The sequence below is a fragment of the Ursus arctos genome, unplaced genomic scaffold, assembly GCF_023065955.2.
Source record: "Ursus arctos isolate Adak ecotype North America unplaced genomic scaffold, UrsArc2.0 scaffold_21, whole genome shotgun sequence".
Classification (NCBI taxonomy): Eukaryota; Metazoa; Chordata; class Mammalia; order Carnivora; family Ursidae; genus Ursus; species Ursus arctos.
Window position 1 is genome coordinate 30,836,975 of NW_026622886.1, and position 23,259 is coordinate 30,860,233.

At 35.5% G+C, this 23,259-nt stretch overlaps 1 protein-coding gene across 1 annotated transcript in view; it reads right to left on the reverse strand.

Moving 5' to 3' along the window:
* Window positions 1-23,259, reverse strand: part of OTOGL (otogelin like) — a 127,954-nt gene that overhangs the window by 52,651 nt on the left and 52,044 nt on the right. The window contains exons 23-28 of the mRNA XM_057316538.1: window positions 22,843-23,005; window positions 18,733-18,840; window positions 17,815-17,953; window positions 8,901-9,035; window positions 3,749-3,898; window positions 1,247-1,366 (exon numbers count right to left, since the gene is read on the reverse strand). Coding sequence (XP_057172521.1) covers window positions 1,247-1,366; window positions 3,749-3,898; window positions 8,901-9,035; window positions 17,815-17,953; window positions 18,733-18,840; window positions 22,843-23,005 — 815 coding nt within the window. The remainder of the gene's footprint in view (window positions 1-1,246; window positions 1,367-3,748; window positions 3,899-8,900; window positions 9,036-17,814; window positions 17,954-18,732; window positions 18,841-22,842; window positions 23,006-23,259) is intronic.

Below are 23,259 nucleotides of genomic sequence, written 5' to 3' on the forward strand. Positions count from 1 at the left end.
CATATGATTGGAAAACATCTAAGTGCTAAATTGAACTTACCAAATGAAAAAACTTTTTTTTAATTTTTAGATTTGGCCATTAGATATGAATAAGAATACACATAATAATGAGTCTAAATTTCTTTGATTACTCCAACTATTTAAGCGTTATTATAAATTGGTTATTCCTTAATTCATTTTAAAAGGACAGATGTAAGATAATTTCTTCAAAGACTTCTAAATGCAATAAGATATATGAGAGTCATAATAAAAAAGATTTTGTATCTCTCCATAGAATAGACAGTTCATATATTAAATAAAATGTTTGTACTTTTCAGCTTAGGACACACTAAAATATGCTGCCTAAATTTTACTGAATTAGGTGAATGTTTTATCCCAGACCCCTTTTGTGTTTTTAAAGAAATCTAGATATAGTAGGTAAATTAGGTAAAGTGGAAAGCAATTAACCAAATAGTAACCAATCAGAAAGCTATAGTTGTGGATACCACTTTCATCTAGGAAGAAAAATAGGCTAAAAAGAAAAAGGAGAAGAAAACAGTAATACAAATTTCCAATTTGACCTTGTTTTCTGAGTTAGTTCAACATTTCTCAAAGTGCAGCCCACAGGACACTGCTTCCTTGTCAACTAATACATAAAAACAGGTTTTGTGTTGATAAACCCTTCAGATTCATCCCTCCCTTGGAAGCTTATAATTCCTCAAGAAATCCTCCAAAAAAGAAATATGTCTAACTTAATTTATTCAAGTTGCTCCCAGAGGTGGCCAACCACAGATCCATTCCCTACCTATCCCCACCCCACACACAACCATGTCTGGAGAACAAATGTTAAGAAATTCTGTCTTCATTTATTCATTGCTTTGAGTTGGCAAAAGTTACATTATTAGAAATACAAATACATTGATAAAGCATTTGCTATGGAAGGAAAAGTATGAGACTAAAAGATGTGAATTTGAATGTCACCTCTGCTTCTTTCTGGATATATAATATTAGGCAAGTCATTTAACCTTCCTGAGCCTCAATTTCCTCATTTATCATATAGAGACAACACCCTTTACATTACAAGATTGTCCCAAGCTTTACAGGAGAAGGTAAATGTGAAAGTAATTTGTCAGTTATGAATTACTATACGAATAGGACATTAAATAGCATTATCTAAATAAATTTTCCTGTAAGAATAAAATGATTGAGAGAATAAATATACCAAAAAAATATTTGTTAAGTTCTATAATACATATAATCTACTTACCTGCCCTAATGCCCAACTATCTCCAAATACTTGGGCATTTCTCACTTCTAAGTTATTGGAAGTAGTCATATCATTTGAAGTACATTTGTCAAAGTTCCCACATAATCCTGAAAGTTTGTTCTAAAGTGAGAGAAAATTATCATTAAATATGAAATATTCTATTTTCAACATTTAAGGTCTCATTCACAAAAAATTTAAAGCTTTAAAACAGACATTTTAAGAATTTCCACAACCATGTAAATATGTTTCAAGATAATTTCATATCCTTTCAATTATATTTAACACTTATTTTAAATTCTTAACAATGTTTTACCATCTCTCAAACTTTATCTATTCACAAATTGATTAGCATTGATACAAGTAATAATGTAAGTAACTTGGAGAAGTATAATGTAGACACCACTGTATGTGTGTATGTATACATATATATTTTGTATATATTCATATACATATTCATTTTTATGAAAAACCCACCTCCAGATATGCTTAAGGTTTTGTAACACTTTAAATGTTGAAACAATAAAAATAATAAATTTTTCTCTAGGTCATACTTTGAAAAGCCAAAACATTCATAATATAACTCCCAAAGAAAAAGTTAACTTTAATATTCATGTATCATTAGACACAATAAATAAAAACCACATGTTACTTCGCATTTCTAAAGGTTGTTATAGGTTATGAGATGGTTACTGAAAGTACCATATGAATTGCTCACATCAACATTACCCACTGCATTTTCTCAAAGAATGTGAAATACTTTACTTTTAGGGGAGGAAGATAAACCAAAAGTACAAAGAAGAATGATCATCCTAAAACAATGGAAATCCACCTTAAAACATTGAAATTCAACAAACTACATGTTCTCTTCATGTACTGAGGAATGGAATGCAGCCCTTAGCTGATGAAGTAGGCTGCCCATGTCTCCAGCAAAGCTGACAATAATCCTGGGATTACAACTGTCATGACCATTCTCTCAGAAGCCACAATAACTATCCAAAGACAATGACCACTTCCACCACTGGTCACCCAATAAGTTAAGGCACCAGTAAATGGGGAGATGTAGAAGAATAATTGGTTAATTCACTTCCAAAAAGTAGCGAAGAGAGGATACATAATAAAGAATGGCAGAGAAACATGGTTGAAGAAGTATGGCAATGACTAAATTATTTCACTTGCATCAAAGTAATGCAAGAAGGCAGCAAACCCTTAGTAATAGATTTATGGGCTTTATCTCTCTTGAGGATTGAAAGAAAATGACTTCAATATACAATCATATCTTAAATTTGCAACATATTAAAATCTTTAAAAATATGTATCTTTTCCACAGTTTTATAAGAATATGTTGTTACTGGGGCGCCTGGGTAGCACAGCGGTTAAGCGTCTGCCTTCAGCTCAGGGCGTGATCCTGGCGTTATGGGATCGAGCCCCACATCAGGCTCTTCTGCTATGAGCCTGCTTCTTTCTCTCCCACTCCCCCTGCTTGTGTTCCCTCTCTCTCTCTGGCTATCTCTGTCGAATAAATAAATAAAATCTTTAAAAAAAAAAAAAAAGAATATGTTGTTACTATCCCAATTTTTCCCCAACTTGCCACACATTATATCCATGACTCTGAATTTCAATTTCAGATAAACTGGATTTTTAAAAATCTATTAATGTTTCAAAAACAACTTCCATATATAAATTTACAATATTTAATATGATTTAAAATATTTAAAATAATATACATACTTAATAATATTTATACAATATTTAACAGAAAACAGTATTTAAAACAATTTAAAACAGAAGTTGCCAAAAATTCTAAACAGCCCAGATTGAATTTTCAACCATGAATGAATAAAAAAACTAGCACATCTATACAATGGAATACTACTCAACAGTATAAAGGAACAAACTATTAACTCATTAGACAGTATGGATGAATCTTAAATGTATTTTGTCAAGTCGAAGAAGCCATAAAGGCAAAACTATAGAGATGAAAAATAAATAAGTAGGAGTTGACAATAATAATAATAATGGGGCAACATGGGAGAAATCGGGGAGTTGAGAGGTGTGTTCTATACAGAACTCTGATGGTAGATAGACAACTCCATTCATTTGTTAAAATCCATAGAACTCTAGATGGTAACATTTTATTTTATTTTTTTAACACATGCACTGTGGGCAAACTTAAAAAAATCCAGAATGTGGAGGAAAAGATGGAACGCAGAATGTAATAAATGAATCTAACTGTATGACAAACATATCACACAACCACGCTGAAGGGATGTGAAGAAAGGAGCTGACCTAAGTAACTTTGGAAAACTGGTGACTTTAAGGTACACAGTACTGTATGCCACAGTAAGAGTTTTCTTCTCTGGCTTATGAATCAGTAATTCTGATAATATAACTTGTTTCTTAAATAAAATATCAATTATTTTATTTCCGTAAAACATCTAAAGGTAAATGTAACTTCATTTCTTACATCTCATTTGGATTGGCCTACCAAATAGGTTGACTTACCTTCCACTGGGGTCCAACTTTGATATGAATGGTTGTCTTTTTATCCCAAAGAATAGTGATATCGTTCTCTGGAAAATATACTGCTATGTAGTACCCTGCCTTCCAAAGCTGGTATGTAGGTTTATTTTCCAGAAAAAAAACTGATCGTTTCTTTTTAAAAAAAAAAAGAAGAAGAAGAAAAGAAAGAAAAAAATGAATTCCTTGTTCATTAACCAAAGTGTAAACATTAATTAATATCCACCAATAAGTATCTATGTACTAGTATTTTTGCCTGGCTCTGTCTTTTCCAAATTCTGTAGTAAAAGACAAAATAAATGCATACCATATGCATTAAATAGGAAATGCATAAATTGGTAATGAGACGCAATCTGATAGATGGGCTCAATATGGATAAATAAGCACAAGTATTTCTGCTACAGAAAAGAGCATGACCAAAGTACGGACACAGAGTACATTAAGGGTAAAGGGATATACCTGCTGACTCAGAAATTCTATGCTGATGATGACTAATATGATTAAGTACTAAAAATATATGATGTTACCTGCATAACTGAAAAACAAAGACACAGAGCTTGTGTGTACTCTTTCTCTGTATATGTATCTATATAGAGATAGATTAATAGATAGATCTATAGATAGATGGATCTACCTATAGATAGAGCCATCTATCGCTATCCATCTATATCTGTATCTATATCTATCTATATCGAGAGAGAGAATGGGGAGATGAATTTCCATTAAAGGGACTTGGAAAGGAGTGGGATATGAATGGATCTGTAAGAGGCCAAACATAGGAAGGTATACAGAGCTGGAAATGAGAATGGAGAAGAAATCATTCCAAGCAAAAGTAATAACTTGTATTGAGACTTAGGGGCAAGAAAATACAAAATTTGTTCAGGACTAAGGAGAGCACCAAAGGGCTAGAGCATGGATTCCATGGCAAGCATAGTCAGAGACCCTTTTGCAGCCAAGTTATCCCGACAGTCAAGAGCTGCTATTCTATGTGCAAAATGCATTCAATAAGAGCTTTTGAATGGGAAAGTGAGAGATGATGTTTATATTAAAGGAAAATAATTTGTGTGTGATAAATAATAACCTTAGAGAGAAACTAGAGATGGAACCTGTTGGGTAAATTAAGAGTACCTTTAGCCTAAAGAACAAATATGCAACATTCCTTATGAGCAGCAGCTATACTCTATAAAAGATTACATTAAATCTGACATTGTAATGAACTCATATAATAACTTAAATCAAAGTAAGTAAAGCAAATTTAGCCAGAAGCAAAATAAAAATTTTGAAGTGGATATACAATCCTTCGATTATACAATAACAAAATCACAGTTTGGAAATAGTATTTTAGAAACATTCCTTAGGGCAAGGTAAATAAACTTAGTCATATCCATAAAGAGTTTTCAGTCTTCTAGACCAAGCTCAAACTTACAAGGACTCAGTATATTATATGTAATAGTATATATTGTGTAAACATATATGTGGTTAACATATATACAGTTAATGGACTCTACTTAACCACTTTTCCTTCTACTCCCAGTGCCAACTTGGAGTTATGGGGCAAGGCCCCGGGTGCCAATGAGGGTCTGCACTCAACCTGGGAGTATCCTTGTTCCTGAGTGAGCAAGGCCTTAAAAATAAAGAAATACAGAAACACACACACACACACACACACACACACACACGACAGGTCAAAAGAGAAAGCAAAGCAAAGGGAGAAAAAAAATTTCCTGTTTGAACAAGGGGCATCGCATTTTCATTTTTCACTAGGCCCATACAATGTGTAGCCTGTCCTGCTCCCAAGTCACTCTCTGCCATAGAACCTATTTTTATTGTTTTGATTATACTTTTCAGTACTCTTCTATTATATGATTTGTAGTTGGCTTTAGCATCTGTCTTCTCCCCACCTGAATGTTAGCTCCTTGAAGGATGTACTTTGTCAAGTTTATAGCAGTATCCTCAGCTTCTAGACCAAGGTGTGATTTATATATTTTTAAAACCTTCCTGCAACGGCCTTTTCACAGGTCTCACCTTCCAGCCTGATCAGCAAGAATTAAAGCAAGTAAGTGGAATATTTGTGGCTTATAGCTCCTTTTAATCCATAAAATGTTTTTTCGTGTATTTTCCTATTAAAGTTCCCTTGGACTGGTTGACATATCTTTAGAACCTGAAAATAATTTTTGGATAAGGCAGGCAGCTTATCATTAGATTTCTTTTGGGTTGTTGTTGCATCCGTTATCCTGATGTAAAAGAGGTATTTTCTATTTGCCTGTAGAAGTAAAAATCCTTCAGTTTTACTAAACAGGGCAGTTTACCACAAGAAAAACAGTTCTCTTTGGTCAACAGGGCATACTGCGCTCCTTTCTTTTCAGATTAGGAAGCAAAGATGCTTTCCTTTAGAAAAGTGAGGGTGTTGTGAATTGCCCAAAATCGAGACCTCTACTTCAGATGAGAATTATAGCACTTTCAACAAACTCTAATGATGTTAGAAAGATAAGTTATAAATGTGGAGAATGAAAACATTTAAAGTGAAGCTTAAATAAATTCATAAAACATTTATATCTTACATGTTTGACAAAACAAAATTGTGTGTTTATTGAAAGAATAACAGTTTTTTTTCTTTCCCTCGTTGAGCAATCCATCTGCCAAAAATAGTGGTACTTATTTTCACTTCTGATGTTCAAGAAAAAATATTAGCAGGGGATTTGTTAGGGTCAAACTATTTTTATGACTTTTGTTTATCTTACTTCATACTTCACAACTGATATGGAGATTCATCGACACCTGCATACAGGTGAACCCTGGAAGTTGAAAGTTACACTGAACTGTAATTATCACTTCAAAAATGTGCCAAATTGTCTCTACAAGAGCATTTACTATTTTCTCTTCAGTTTTCTCTTTAAAAAACATATTCTCGTTCTTAGAACCTTCACCTATAAATGAATACCCAGCTGCTGGCTATGCCAAACTGCAGTGATTACTTTCAAAAGATGTCAACATGACACAGCAACTCTGTTTTGCCAAAAGCTGGATTGCTGCCTTGTTGGTCTCAATATTTCTGATTGAAATACCAGCTGTGATCTACAGCCCTGATTCTCAAACTTTAGTGTGCAGAAGAATTGGGGGTACCATTAAAAATACTGATCTTCATTCTCAACCTCAGCCATTCGAATTACTGAGGTGAGGCCCAGGAACCAGCTTTTAGAGTAGATATTCCAGATGATTTTAATGCCCATTTACAGACCACTATTCTAAAACCTCAAAGAGAGGCCACTTTTTAAAAGCCATATGTCAGATCATGTCCCTTCTCAGTGTCAAAATTTCTTACTTGTAAAATAAGTTCAAATATCTTATACCATTGAAGAGCTTCCATGGTCTGAAACCAGCCTCCTGTCTACTGCCCTTGTTCCCATGCCCCCTGCTTTAAAGTTGGTCTGGATACTCCTCCCTGAATCTCTCTGCCACACCCTCCCTCCACTATCTCCACATACTTCAACCAAAATCAATCACTTGCAGTTCTCCAAACAAGCCATTTTATCCTTCAACTAGGTTCCTTTCAACATGACCATTCTTCTGTATTGATTGCCTTTCTACTCTCTCTCTTTACCTGGCTAATACCTACTTATCCTTTAAGAAACAGTTCAAATCATTTAATCCAAAGCATATCTTCTGAGCCTTGAAAATATAAGGAGGGTAAAGGAGAGGAGAAAGTCATTTCTTGAAATCCATTATCTCATTTAATCCTCCTATGAACCTAAGAAGTAGATTCTATAATCATCCCAAATTTGCAATCGGGAAAGCTGCAGCTTGAAGAGGTGAAGGAAACTTGCCCAAAGTGACACAAACAGCAAGTGATAGAACAGGGGTTCTAGGTGAGTACCGACTGACTCCAAAGTCTACACCCTTAACAACTACCCTAAACATCCAAGGTTGGCTTCTTCTCAGGGATTCCCACACTGTCCTATATGCACTCCTGCTATAGCACAGTTGTTTACTTGAATGTCTCCCTCCCCGAGTATAATTCTTTAAAGCAAGCACAGTGTCTTTTCACTGTTTTAGTCCCAATAACTAACACAGATTTTGGTAGATAGTAGACAAATGAATGAATGAATGAATGAATGAATAAGATGTATTCATTCTCTCAAATTGGGCAGGCTCCAAGAATACAGGAATAAATAAGGGAGACAGTGGTCCCACTTTTCACAGAACTCATGGACAAATGGAGAGAAGACAGACAACCACACAAGTAATTTTGCTAACGTGTGCTATGTGTCCCAACAGGGTGCTTGAAGGTATGAAGAGGATCTCCTGAAGGAGATAAGATGAGACCTATCACAGAAGAATAAGTTAAAGAAAAGGCAGATCCAGGTAGGAGCAATGATATTCATGAAGAAACAGAGGTGAGAAGAAGAATACACCATCTGAAGAACTAATGAAAGCTCAGACTTCTGGGTCATGGGCTCGAAGCAGAAAGTGAGGAGATGTGAGGCAGGAGAGGTGACGATGGTCAGACTGGTAAGGCCTTATCAGGGAACTGGGAAGTCATCTGAAAGTTTGAAGCACTAGACTGACGGGAGATTAGATCCCCATTTTAGAAAAAAAAAATGCCATGGTTGCAGTATGGCAGGGTAAGGGGAGAGGAACCAATTTGGGAAGCTAGGCTTCTAGTGTGGAAGATGGTGCTGAGTCCTCCGGATAACTCGTGATGGCTACTAGGGTCAGAATGGTGACCACGGGTTTGAAGAAAAGAGGAAAGAATTGGAGTATGGAGAAGTGGAAAAGAGACTGGGGCGCCTGGGGCGCTCTGCTGGTTAAGGATCTGCCTTCAGCTCAAGTCATGATCCCAGGTCCTTATGATGGACTCCTGCTTAGGGCTCCCTACTCAGCGGGGAGTCTGCTTCGCCCTCTCCCTCTGCTCCTTCTCCAGCTCACACTCTCTCTCTCTCAAATAAATAAAATCTTTTAAAAAAATAAATAAACAAAAGAGACAAGTCATGTATGATTTACTGAAGCCACATAAAACAACAAAGAAAATCTAAATCTAGTAACCACTTGCGGAGAAAAGTACCCTGAATTGTTTCTATTTTGTTTTCAGTATTCTCAGGACAAGTTAAAATGATCCTAAAAGAAATAATTTACTAACCTGTTTGTAAGGAGTATCATTCAGGTAAATTTCTGTGTCCCCAACTGAAATCAAAACACTTTTGGAACAAACAATATCGTTGTCAAAGCATTTCTTGTTCTGGGCAATGACAGATATATCTGAATCATCTGCACTCTGAAATGTCAAAAATAACGCATTAATCCAAGTGTGTATTATCTGTAATTTTTGGCTATTTTTTATTAATAAACCTTAAAGAAGACTACAATTAACAATGGATTGTATTGAAATTAAAATACGGCTTATCGCAAAAAAATTAAATAAAAGAAAATACAGCTTATCTCTAAAATAAAAATCATTTTGATCTAATAATGTAAAAAATTTATAAAAATATACCAAAATAGTTCAGTATTTAAACATTTATCTTCAATATCTTCTGTTAAAATCTTGTTCTAACAAAACTTCTTTTTTTCTATTTTATTGTTATAGCTCCAATTTATCAACGTGTTTCTTTACAACAAATACCATGTCACTTAGAGGAATTTTAAAAGAAATATTTTCATTTTAGGCAACATCTTTTGTTATATTTTTTAAAAGTTTTCTGGCTAAACAATTATCTGCCTACAGGTTAAAACTGAAATAGATACAGAACTTTGGTAGTGTTAGTAAATAGAATAATGCGTATTATTTGAGGGCTTCCTTTGAACATTATATATGATATTTAATTCTTAAGATAATTTTTAAATTAAGTGTTATCTCCACTTGACAAATCAGGAAGTGAAGTGAAGTAGGATTAACTGATTGTCCAAGGTCACTTGGTTAAGTAAGAGCAGAGCCAGAGTTCAAAATCCTAATTTTGTTGTTGTTGTTGTTACACCACTTGTAGAGAAATTAGGAAGGGTCTAGCAATGATTGAGGAGAAAAGTCAATTGTAAGTTGAAGGGAGTTCTTTGTTTTGGAGAATATTATTTAACCCCGTACACTCTCACCTGGACCCCCTCACTTCCCACCTCACCTCCACCATCCTTCAGCCACTCCCAACTGTATCCACTAAGAACACATTCTCTAGAATCAGGGTTTCTTTTTTGGTATCAGTTTCCCGGGTGGGCTTCTGTGGCTCTAGAGACCTTGGAAATTCATTGTAAAATGTTGTTTTTTGATGATCTGTATTTTTCTAAGAAGAAAGGCCATGGTTTTCATCAGATTTTAAAGTGATCCTTATCCCTCCAAAAGTTAAAAGCCACGCCGCTCTAAGAGGGCTCTCACTAACTTGTGAAAGGTGGGGATTTCACCAGAAAGAACGTGGCATTCCTCTTTGAACTCTACGTCCAATTTTCAAAGGCCCGCACACATTTCATGAATTCTTCTCATTTTTAGATACATGGGTCAGTGTTTATTTTCAAAGTGAAAAAGTCTTTAAATATCTGGAAATCATACAGGTCTTATAAATTCTTTACACTTAGTTTTTCATATCACCAGCAATATGAACACTAGCTCAATATTTCTTTTGGTTTGGCCAAATTCTCCTGTCTTATAAGTGATTACCACAGCATAGTGCCAAGAGGATAGGTTTTCAATGAATGGTGTTGACAAAGTAATTAATGTGTCCTTCTGTGACCCATTTTTCCTTCCTTCTTTCATAGGAACTGAAAGCATTTGCTTCTTCTTAAACAATCCTTTTGCAAAGCATAGCCCAAATTTTGAAAAGGAGAATAATAAAGGTCGTTAACATGATTATGGCATTGTACTTCTCAAAAACATCATGCCACATTTTCTGCCTTTATGAACGATTTTCAAAGAAGAAAAAATATGTAATTCAGGGTTTTGTTTTGTTCTTCCTCTTGAGGAAAGTTATTTAGATTAAAGGATGTGAGAAGCCAGCTGAAAGGCTTTCTATTGTTATTACATTTCTATTATTATTAATTAAAGTTCCTCAATGTTAGATTATTTTTGTATTAAACTCAGAAATGCCATGAAATATTCTATATTGTATAGTCTGCCTTGTAATATCATGTTATTGCTGACAGTAACTTGAAACAATATCAATTCCTAAGAGTCATGTTTCTATAATTTTCATTTCTAATGTATTTCAAGTTAATATTAGGTTTGGAGATAGTGTTACAGAGTTGCTAAGCAACATAATAAGTAATGATTATAAAGCTAGAGGGAAAAGGTCAACATCAGTGTACCACATGGATTCCTCAAACCCTTTATTCTGAGGTACTGCAAACATTTATAGAAAATATTCTCCCAAGTCATTGCAAAACAAAATGTCAACACCTCTCAAGGCAGAATATTATTTTACTCAAATGTCAGTCAATCTAAGCACCTGTCCTAGCCCCTACCCCTTAAGGGTAAGTATCCCACACAAAGTTCCTGCTAATACAGTAGCCTCAGGAAGCCATGTTTTATGTCCCAAAGCAGTACATTCACCTATGGGCCAACAGAGTTCTATTCTGTTTTTTTAAATGTGAAAAAGATTTATTGGGGAGACCTTTTGAATTATAAAGGGGCAAAGTAGGCAGAGTCTGACACCTGTGAGGGGGAAAGAGGAAAAAAGGAGGACTGGGTAGGAAGAGTCTCTAACAGCAGCACAGTATCAAGAAAATTCTAGGGAGGCTTATGGGGAGTCCTTGAGCCAAAGTCACCCACCAGGGAAGTGGGCTAGCATACTCACTTACTGCAGCCCCACCATACTCATTCATTGGCTAATAACAGCTGGGGGAAAGTATGGCTTCAGAAGGAACACAGTGGGGGATCCCATTGGGGCAACAGGTGGGGTTCTCCATCAACTCTGCTTCCCATAAGAGGAGATCTGAATGATGCATTTCCATTGCTGCTACATCAGTTTTTGGAAGTCTTCAGGTTTTTTCATTAATGTTTGGTGGATATAAAGACCATAAATGTTTTCATGCCACCAAATTTTATTTCTATATTTGATAGCTGTCATGAAACTTGTCATGAAGTTAATAATATGTGGCTTAAAAATCAATACAGCATCCTTTTCATTTCCAAGCTCCATATTGGGTAGGTTCTGGGTCCCCAGGTCCACCTTTTTCTTTGGTTAACAGGATTAACATAATCTGGAAATTTTGTCAATGGTACTTTCTCTAAATTAGAATCCTCTGGTGCATCAAAATGACATTCTGGTAACTGTGGCTTCTTGAGATTGTTTGATGAGTTCAGATTTCTCTTTGAGAACTCGTTTTCCTCACACAATGACACAGAAGGGGTGATCCTGCCACCCTCCGCACGGTGGCTGGGACACAGCCAAGCCACTGCGCTAGACCTGATACAGTCATGGTGCCAACTCGGGCCAACAGAGTTTAATGCAAGCATGAAAAGAGTCTCTAGTCTTAGATATCTCTCGTGCTTGATCCAGAAAATGATGGTTTTTTTTTTTTTAAGTTTTTTTGGTGTAAGATTTGAGACTGATTAGACAGAAAGAAGATAGAAGGTAGAGGGGTGCTGAGCAGATGAGAGCAAGCTTAAAATATAAGGAAGCAGAAACAGTGATTGAACTGATGCAAAGATAAAAGATACAGAAAATAAGAGTTATACAAGCAAGCCTGAGAAAGAAGAGAATAGAGCAGTCGCACAGAGATTGTCCCAGTTGCATGAATCACAACAGAGCGTCCATGAACTCCTGCTGCCTCGGAGGCAAAACCATCCTTCAGGTGTCATCTTTGTGAGGTGTACAGTTTTGGTCAAAGATTTCCTTGGGATGGTATTTCTCTTAGGGTTTTGCATGGAGATTACCACAGGACCCCCTGCTGCTGGTTCCCTGAAATAGCAGGCACTTAACCAGATGCCATGAGAAGAAAACCACCCTGAGGTGTTTCATTACCAAGGAAATCTACCTGAAAATACACTGAAAAAGAAGTGGGTTATAATGGGGTGAAATACTCTAGTACCAATTCCTCCCTCTTCCATGAAACTTTCCTGCTTGCTCTTTCTCTAGTCAAAATTAGTTACAACTCCACAAGAGAGCTTTCATTTATCCCAGCCTGTTATCTTCTTGTTTATTAATGACTCCCCCAAACATAAAACAATTGAGGGTAAAGCTAATGTCTTAGTAATTGTACCCTTAACACCTCCTAGCATAGAGTATAAATTTAAAGAGAAAGAAAGAAAGAAAGAGAGAAAAGAAAAGAAAAAGAGAAAAGAAAAGAAAAGAAAAGAAAAGAAAAGAAAAGAAAAGAAAAAGAGAGAAAGATACAAAAATAATTACTGGAAAACCTATGCTATTCTTGTGGTACTGAGTGTTTTAGAAGGTTTTAATATATAGGGTGTATCATCTAAGTAGGTAAACTATTACAATGCAAAGTAAATACTGAGCCTTAACATCTAAGATTAATAATGGAAATCAATCTTATGGACAAAATATCACAATCATCTTTCCTGAAATTTCCAACAAGGATACAATATTTAAGACTTAGCTTATATGGATAAAGCAGAAAAGTAATTAAACACTAATTTTTTGAAAAGACACTGACAGGGACACCTGGGTGGCTCAGTCAGTTAAGCATCCAACTCTTGATATTTGCTCAGGGCATGATCTCAGGGTCGTGAGATCAAGCCCTGAATGGGGCTCTGCACTGGGCATGGAGTCTGCTTAAGATTCTCTCTCCTTCTCCCTCTACCCCTCCCCCCAACCTCACTTGCTCTCACTCTCTCTCTCCAAAAAAAAATAAAAAGATACAGAATTAATTCCATAAACTCCAAGATTTTCATCTTCCTACTGAAATAGGTTAAAAAATACACCAGAGCTGTCCATAAAGTTTTGCTCATATAATTTTAAAAATGAAATAAAATTAATATATTTTTCACTTCCATTTAGCTTTGGCAATATTAATGTATCAGAGGTAAAGGGGAATTTTCTTTATATTTTTATCATATAGTTTAATTTAATTATAAGTGTTTCTGATTTTCCTGATATAAAAATGTTTAGGAAACTATAAAAAACTGATTGGGTTGAAAATATTCACCATAATATAGACAAGTTATTATCCTAACTATGAATAAAGGTCTAAGGTATTGTCTTTCTGCCTCTGACCCCTTTGTCCTCAGCATGGTTGTCACACAAGCAATATAAATAAAAACTGCACCTGGAAGACAAACCACACTAAGAAATTCATTTCAGGGAATAAAAATGATTGACTTAAAGATGGTAAATACATGCAAATGATTACTAGTTGGAGAAAATTTTAAATTGGCTGCCTATCTCCTGAGTCTGTAACTTTAAGGTCCCTTTGGAGTAGTTTTTCTTCTATGGGACTAAACTGGAAATAAAGATCGGAGACAATCAGAGTTTGCTAAACAGGAAGTCAATCAAAATCATCAAAAGATTTTTGTAATAGGGAATAATTTTCCAGTCACCGTTAGGATGGCCAGAGGAAGTGAAAGGAAGTGAAAGATAGTATATTTATCATTTTTAAAAGAAATACTTATATATCAACTCTCTAATGTTTTTAGGATCTCAGTTCGTTGCTTAATTAGAGGAGGAAACAGACATGGTTATATGAAACCGGTGAGCCCCAGTGTCTTAAGAAATTCTTGAAGAAAGGAGCCACCGAGAATATTGAGGGGTGATCAGAGAAAAGGGACCATCAGAGACAGTAGAATCACAAAGCACAATTTACATCAAAGGAAAAAAGAAGACAAACTTCTAAAAGTTTAATTAGATTTTGCATTCAGGTCATCACTGACTTTTTCAGTTGAAATTTTATGAGTTTTGTGATTAGGTGGTTATTAACTAACCCCCCCCCCACCACACCCCAGTCTCAGGTTCAGAGACAAAGCCCATCTCTATTTTTGCTTGTCATCATACTTGTACTTCTCAGTGTAGGGCCTGACACATAGAAGACGTATCAGAAACATTAATGGGACAAATGATGGAGAGTGATGAAATTAGAAGGGTTTTCAGAGGCTTAAGGAGAGCACTAAACATTTGAGATCTAACCTGAAGAGGATGTTGAAAACCTTCTCTGGAACAAATTATAAGAAGAAATCAAGCAGTGACTGGGGCTTGTCATAGATTGATAGAAGTAGAGTTTAGCTCTGAATCTGGTAGTTGGAGTATTATATTTCCTATTTTTGCTGAAGACATCCAATGTTCTCTCTTTCTCTTTGAGTTTACAGCCTTGGTCAAGAGGTCATTTGGTTTCTCATCTCTTCTTACTATTAAACAAGTCTTAACTCTGGATATACAATTATACCTCTGTCTTAAATTTGCTTCAGCCCACTTAAAAAACAACACGCTATCTATTCCATATGCTATTTACAGTAAAGGGTAAACAGCCTCCAAAATGAATAAAATACCAGAGAACCTGAATTTTTAAAGTTTGACAAGCTTCGACAAAGGTATGGTGAGTAATTACTTTGTATCTAAAACTAGATTACATTGAAAACTCCACAATCCAGAGATGAAAAAAAAAAGGGAGGGGGGGAGACTTTCATATCTCTTTCAATGTGAGGGTCAAGTGACTTATAAAATAAAGGTAAATAAGTATTAATTTTTAGAAGTCCAATTGGCAGATGAAGAGGCATGTTTATGGATAAGGGTACTAGACCCAGTGTAAGGGCCAAGGAAATAAATGAGTCCCACCAGATAAAAATGTGTTACAAATAACAAAAATAAAACCTAGAATTTGTAATACAGGCAGGAGAAAAGAGAGCTGTTTGACAAGGAAGAAAGAATTAAATCTGTACTTCACAGAAATTATTCCTGTCACTGAAAAAGGAGCAAGTAAATGAATGGGCTGGCAATTCTATCCTTCCCGAAGGAAACGCTGATTCTTTCCTCAAAAGGGAAGGTTCTGCTATGAGAGAGCTAGGCGTGTGGAGTAAGCAAAGAAATCAAAACCAAAACCAGACCAAACCAAACCAAATTACTGAAGAAAAACTGAAGCAGGAAAAAAAAAACCCAAGCATTACGAAATTTACTATCCGACATGAGAAGATTTCAAAAATTAGGTTGCATTGTTAATCACTAATTCATCTTTGATATGAAATAATTATCTGCTCCATGGTCAAATAGCGTATTTCTTGGTTTATCAAGTAAATGTGATCAAACTATCCTAATTATTTTGGGGCCTGGTACTGGTTTTACTAATTTTTGTAAAAATGTCCATTACAATATAGTAAATAATTCTCCAGTATAATTCCAATTAATTTTTAATAGTAGTTTTTCTTCTCTTTAATTACCAAATTGAAATCCGTGAAAGTTACATTTTGAAGTCTATCTTTTGTAAACACTTTCTATTTTAAAGAACATTGTTGAAGTACAAGAAGAATACTTCTGCTTTGGCAGAAGAAAAAAAAAAAGACACATACAATTTATAATTCTAGAACTTGAAAGTTTAGACTTCTAATAGTCTCCATATCTTAATCTTACTACATGAATCCTAATGACAGATCTTAATCCAGATACTAAATTAGGGATCTAAATTCCATTGCTTACTAAAAGACTGTAAGAATATTTCCTGTGACATGTCTTCTCATACACAGACGGGCATATCTTATTAAAATTTGAAATTGAACATGACATATTGACTTATCTATATCTGAGGCTATAGTAGCAAATTAAAGTGATGACTGAAGTCAGGTTTTAAAAGCCTAAAAGCCAAACTTTAATGGCTCTTGCCTGCTAAGTGGAATGATACTGTTAGAGTGAAGCACCAGTAAATAAATAAATAAATAAATAAATAAATGATTTTTTTTAAAAGGCTGCTATCATCATTCAGCATCAAATACAAGCACATACTTTCATTTTACCGAGAATCAGAGTTGAGACAAATATTCTACTTGAAATGCTTTCTGCACAATCACTGTTTTAAAATAGGCTGGTAAACACTATGATTTCTCTACTGTGAAGACAAATGAGGGGTTAAGGAAAAGCCAGACAGACCATCCAGCTCAAATAAGTAGTTAGTAAGAGTTCACCAAGCGCTCAGCATTTTGCAAAATGACTTGGGGGAGGAAAAAGAAATGTAAGGCATGATCCCAATCTTCTCAACTTCAGAATTTTCTTGGACAAATTTGGATTTACTCTTTAAGAAACTTAAAGTTGTTCATAATGGAGGCTGAGAACAGTACCAAATGGGAAATTCGGTGGTTTAAATCATAAACAGGAGTTGTTTAAGTCTGGAACACAATGGATTTCACCATTTGTTTTTTATTTAATAGAACTAATACAAAATAGGAATGTGTCTACTTTGTTGATATATGCTTAAAAGAACAGGAACACATACGCACCTCTAATAACATAAAAGCCTTACCCAGAAATAAGACATGCATTCAAGATAATCACAGGTTACCTTGCTGGAAGAAAAGATGTTATTTTGTTTATTTTCATACTACATTTTTCTGAAGCTTACATTTTACATTTAGAAATTTAATTTTGGGATCAGTGACGTCTAAATAAAATTTAGGTATAAAGAAAACCCAAATGCATTAAACATATGAGAAATTTTAAGGATTTTGTCAGGTATACTAAGCCCAGGGTTGACTGTAGTATATCATCAAGATAACCCGTCTAGAATTAAGAATAATGTCTCTTTATTGCTATAACCATAAATAACACATACTGTCCAATTCATGGTTTAATGTCTTGTATTTGTATTCACCAAACTAATTCCCTTACTCTACTTCAAGCACTATCTAAGAGCTTTACACATTTTTTATCTCATTTAATCCTAAAGACTACCCCAGGAGACAGGTACAATGATTATCTCCATTTTACAAATTAGAAAACAGAAGCATAGACACTTTAAGAATTAGCCCATCACCTGTAAGTAATAAAACTTAAGAATGAGTCAATGAAATGTTTACAATTGCTATAACTTTTGTACGTTTTGTTAATGACACGTGGATATGATAGATCACGTATCAGCCTATTGTTTCTTACATTAAGCCTTTAGACAAGTGCAAATAAAAATACTGAATCATGACATACCTTTATCAAAAATACCTGGCAATCACTGACATAGTCATATTCCAGTCCGTCAAAAGAATGATAATGCCGGTCCCCATATATTGTACACACAGCTGGGCATGGGTAGTAGGTGCAATTGAACATCCCTCGTCGGCAAACACTAGCCAAAAATCACACTAGTTATCTCTCTAAGACATTTGGCGCTAATTAGTGTTTTTCAAGCGGTAAAGACATTGTAAGGTTTGTATTCAAGAACACTCGCTGAGCCAAGAGCCCTTTGTCATATTGCCAATTGGTTCAATAATATTTATTACACTGACAAGTTAGGCCTATATTTATCACTTTGCTTAAATATATTATCAGACAGCACAACCAAGCCTAAAATATGGTGCTTGGGTCACCTGAAAAGAGATGACAGAATTAAAAAATTGAATATAGCCCTGATGGGAGCAAAAAAAAAAAAAAACCAAAAAACCATAATGCTGTCTCCTGTATCTGGATCAGTTTAAATATACTAGACGTGACATTGTTCATGAGCTTGGAATTTTTTTCCACATTTTAAAGAAATCATATTTCAATTTTGTTTTATGGCAGTGTTTTGGCTTATTTCCAAACAGAAGACCTTGTATTAAATGCGATCTTCTCTTTGGAGCATGTATTAATTTCTTATAAACTTGAGATATTTATTCTTATTAAATTTTCAAGTTTTCACATTTCACCGTTTTTTTTTTTTCCAGGCTAAACAAATACGCCCCCAAATAATGGTATTATTCCCCTGTTGGTATTAGCTCTCTACCAACTCCTGAATGCCTTTAAAATCTTATTTACTCGGGCTGGATTTGTTTTTTGCTAAAGTCAGTCACATTAAGTAACTACAAGATGATCGAAACTAATACAATTGCTTAGGAAAAATTTTGTGAAATAAGTGGATCTCATTACCAGGTATAACATGGTGTAGCAATCACTTCTCCTGAAAGGTACTCCCAATCTTTCCAGATACACGGACAGCTTTCAGGAATATAACACTTTCCTTTGTGCTCTGCCATTCTTCCAAATGAAGAAGTAAATGCTGTTTAGTTTCAGTTTTTTAAAAAAATCAGTAATCTTGTCATATTCAACACCATCTGTATTTATTACGGCTGCCCCAGGCATGTTTTCTCTGACCTATGGAGGAGATGGTTCTAATCGTTCACTCCCTCTTTTTCACGTAGAACCTTGCATATCACAGGAGTGAATACAATGCCAGGCAAGTGATCAGATGCAGTATTTTAACCTTTGTGTTATCACTTAGCACAACGAACAGAAGCTTAGATTTCTGGGTACAGTGAGCTATTCTGAAAACAAATTTCAAGAATAAGTGAGGGCCCCTTTTTTCAATATTTACTACTTAATTGAAAATCTGTGGGGCTTAACAATTTTTCAATAAAAGAGTAAATTATGAAATAGATAACATTTTCTGTTGCAGGACAGAGGGAATAATCACAAGTTCCTTATGTAAGTCCTTAAATTTAAAATCCTGAGAATTTAGTTAAGATGTGTTTTGAATAAAAAGCCATTGTATCAAGTGCTTCACATTCTTTATTATGAACATATTTTAAATGTTAGTGTCCTTTGATGTGTTATTTCCTTCTTGAAAGATTATCCCACAAAAAAGTACCTTAAAATATCTATGAATATAAAAATTAAATATCATAATCTCAGAAGAAAATTATCTTTAGTGTATTTTCAAAATATTTTGATTTGAAGATTAAAAAAATACATATTATATATGATACATATTCCCATACCCTTAATATAAATATATACATATATTTTTCAAAATTCTTTAAATCTTTTCTCAAGAATTTATCTCATGAACAATAACAAACTACTAATAAATAAAATTTAAATTATAATAATAGAACTAATATAATTTAAAATAATAATAAAATAATAAAAGCAACTAAAAATAGAGAAAATTAATGAAGTTTTTCCTGAATTTGCTTTAAAATGTTATAATTCAATGCTATCAAAATTAACACAGAAGTCAGGAATCCCGGATTCTTGCCTCTTCTCTAGAATAGAAATGATCCCATGTTTCCTTTCCTGCTTTCCCTCTCACAGCTCCTCTAGCACAGCACTGTAATTCCTTATTTAATGCCTACGCTGTCCATTAGACCCCAAGCTCCCCTCAGGAAAACCATGAATATCTTGATGGTTGTGCCCCAATGTCTAGCATGTAGCAGACACTCAATTGTGAAGTAAAGGTGACCGAAGGAACTTATCTATATAAGCCCTGCATTATCTCATTGAGATTTCTTCCTTTCAGACAACAGAATCTTAGAGTCTGTATTTTCTCAGCTCACCCCTCCCAAACTTCTCTCCTCTTCCCCTGGACATCGCCATTTCTCCTCTGCCTGGAAAACCTTTCTCCTTCCCGGCTCTGCCTGAAAGACTTCTCACCATTTAAGACTCAATTTAATATAATCTTTTATGTCCCACACTCCCCATACATAGAAATGGGCATAAACCTTTACTGGAGGATTCATCACAATGAACTGCAAGTACTTCCTTACCTGTCTCACAGAGAAAATAAAAACAACAGCAAGAACCAATATTTGTGAGGGCTCCTATGGCCCAGCCACTATTCTAACCACTTTAAATACAGCACTAATTCACCTAATCCTAGTGACAATCCCATAGGTAGATTCTGTTGTTATCGTATAAACGTATTTTAGCAGTGCGCCCCCCTTCCCTGTAGCTTAACACAGTGTCCCGAACACTAGCACCATATGACTGGTGCACTGCACACACTCGACCCCCATGAAATAGACATTCGTAGATATATTTTAAAAAGAGGAAGCTGAGATTCCCAGTGGTTAAGTCCCTAGCCCTGAAGTACTTCAGCTACTAAGAAGAGGAGCCAATATTTGAACCATTTCTATATGACTCTTTTCACTGTATTACTTTCCACTTCTTTAATCCATAGTGATTTCTTTTTTTAAAAAAGATGTATTTATTTATTTGAGGAGGGGGAGGGGCAGAGGGAGACGCAAAGAAACTCAAGCACAATCCCCGCTGAGCTTGAGCCCTTAGAGGGGCTCAACCCCACAACCTTGAGACCGTGACCTGAGCCAAAACCAAGAGTTTGACACTCGACCAAATGAGCCACCCAGGAGTTCCAACAGTGATCTCTAAACCGAGGTATGAGGATCCTTCATACCCAATGAACGGCTGTCACTCTGAGAAGCCCCATAAAACAGGGAATACTGGGCTTATTGTCCTAAAATAAGCCAGCCAAAGTCATATGGAAGACAATCCAAATCATGTTACCACGAACAACTTCATAACAGAAAGTTCTCTATGATGAAAGTATTTCCAAGTCAGTCAGAGGCCTCTTCGGTAATTCCAACTATATTTACTTCAATACAATAAGAGAAGGTGGGAGAGAATTTCTTCAGTTTTTGTAATGAAATTAGAGCAGTAAATAAATAAATCATTGTTGAACTAAAGTCAAAGGTGACAGCAACTAGATATTCTTAAAAAAACAACAATAGCATCAACTGCAAGCCTATGCAACAAAATTAGGATGCAGCTTTATCGAATCAGCCTTGCGCCCTTGAGTCATCATCAAATCAGGTAAATCAAGCAACGTCGTAGGTTTCAATTATTTTACCATAATAAAGGTCATATTTCCCTTGTCCTTTTTTCTAAAATGTCTTCCTTACTCACCTGCTTTACGGCCTGATTTCTACCTGCCTTTATTCTCCCGTGCACGGGCCCTTGTTCTCTCAAACGCCTCCCTTTCTAAAGAGATTGGTACAGTCCCAGGTCATTTGGCTCTTCTGCCCATTCCAGATGGGGACCATTTACTCAAGAGCAATTCTCCTGAGAAACAGACTACAAAGCCTCTCTCTTCTTTGCTCACGGTTTAGATGACCCGAGCCCAGGAATCCCTCTGTGTGAATATGTTCACCGAGGAAGACTAGGAGACCTGTTTCCCTCAGATGCCCTCTCTCTGTGCACTGCCTCCATTCACTACCAGAGGAGGGAGGGCCAGTGAGGTCAGATGTTATGTCCCCGCAGGGAAGCAGATAGCACCAGATTCTGTATTTAACTTTCCCGTGTCCGAGGCATTCCTGCTATTAAAGGAAATTTACAAAAATAGATTATTCTGCCATAAGATAGTGATTCATATTTATTGAGTACACATACACACACACACACACACACACACACACTATATCTCACACACCTAATAGGCTTAAAAGAAACTTGCAGAAAAATCACTCAGCTAACATTAGCAGAGCTGAGATTTGAACTCTGGTGTGTCTGAGGCCAGAATTCCTGCTGTTACCCACTGCCCTATATAGCCTCAAAACACCATTTTTTTGTAGCATCCATTAAGTAAAGCGGTTGGTGGAATGCCTGGGTGGCTCAGTTGGTTAAGTATCTGACTCTTGGTTTCAGCTCAGGTTGTGATCTCAGGGTCCTCGGATTGAGCCCCGCATCAGGCTCCCTGCTCAGCGTAGAATCTGCTTAAGATTCTCTGTCCCTCTCCCTCTGCCCCTCCCTCTGTTCATGCTAAATAAATAAATAAATAAAATCTTTAAAAAGTAAAAATAGAAAAATAAAGCGGTTGGCATCACTATTATAACTTAGCTTCAACAACAGTAACAGCCCAACAGAATATACAAAAAATATGCACTCAAAGTATTTTAACTGGATACTGACTCACTATCACTTTCCCAAAATTGCAGTTAAACCAGGAGATAAATACCAAGTCCATCCTGAAATGATTCTCTCTTCAATTCATTGTACTACTTTAATAATATTGTACATATCACATGTGTGACATATTTAATCATTTGTTATATATCATACATATTTCAAATATAACATGATATTTACACGACTATAGCAAACTAAGTACAATAGTCTTCTAGTTACCTACTCAAAGTTAACAACAGAACAATTTTAGCTATTTCTGTAAATAATGTTTTTAAGAGCTCCTGCATTTTCTGTCAAATTCTGAATATTTTCAAAAACAAAACAAAACAAGAGGCTTACCCTGGAGCACAAACACAGCCACTTATACAGGGTGAGGATGGGGCACAAGTGAAGTTCATGGCCAGATTTGCACATGTAGTCTCACAATTTACACCACCAGCTGGTAATTCAGGGTCAGGAAATCTGCAGTCAAAATACACTTTTCCTTCGGGACAGGCATGAACTTCAGGGAAAAGGCACAGATAAAATACCCTTAACTTTGTATTTGCTCCATAGACAGATAATCATCCCGACAGGCATTTGTCGTCAAAGCAGAACTCATCCAAGAATATCCTACCAGGGATTACTAGCCGGTGCTCTGACTCTGTAATGTTTGGTTGAGGAACTTCCAAACTTTCTGCAGGAAGGTGTTCTATTGTCTCCTACATTTCAAAAACCTGTTTGCAGTTGGAAAACCTTAGCTGCCCTCCACAAAGC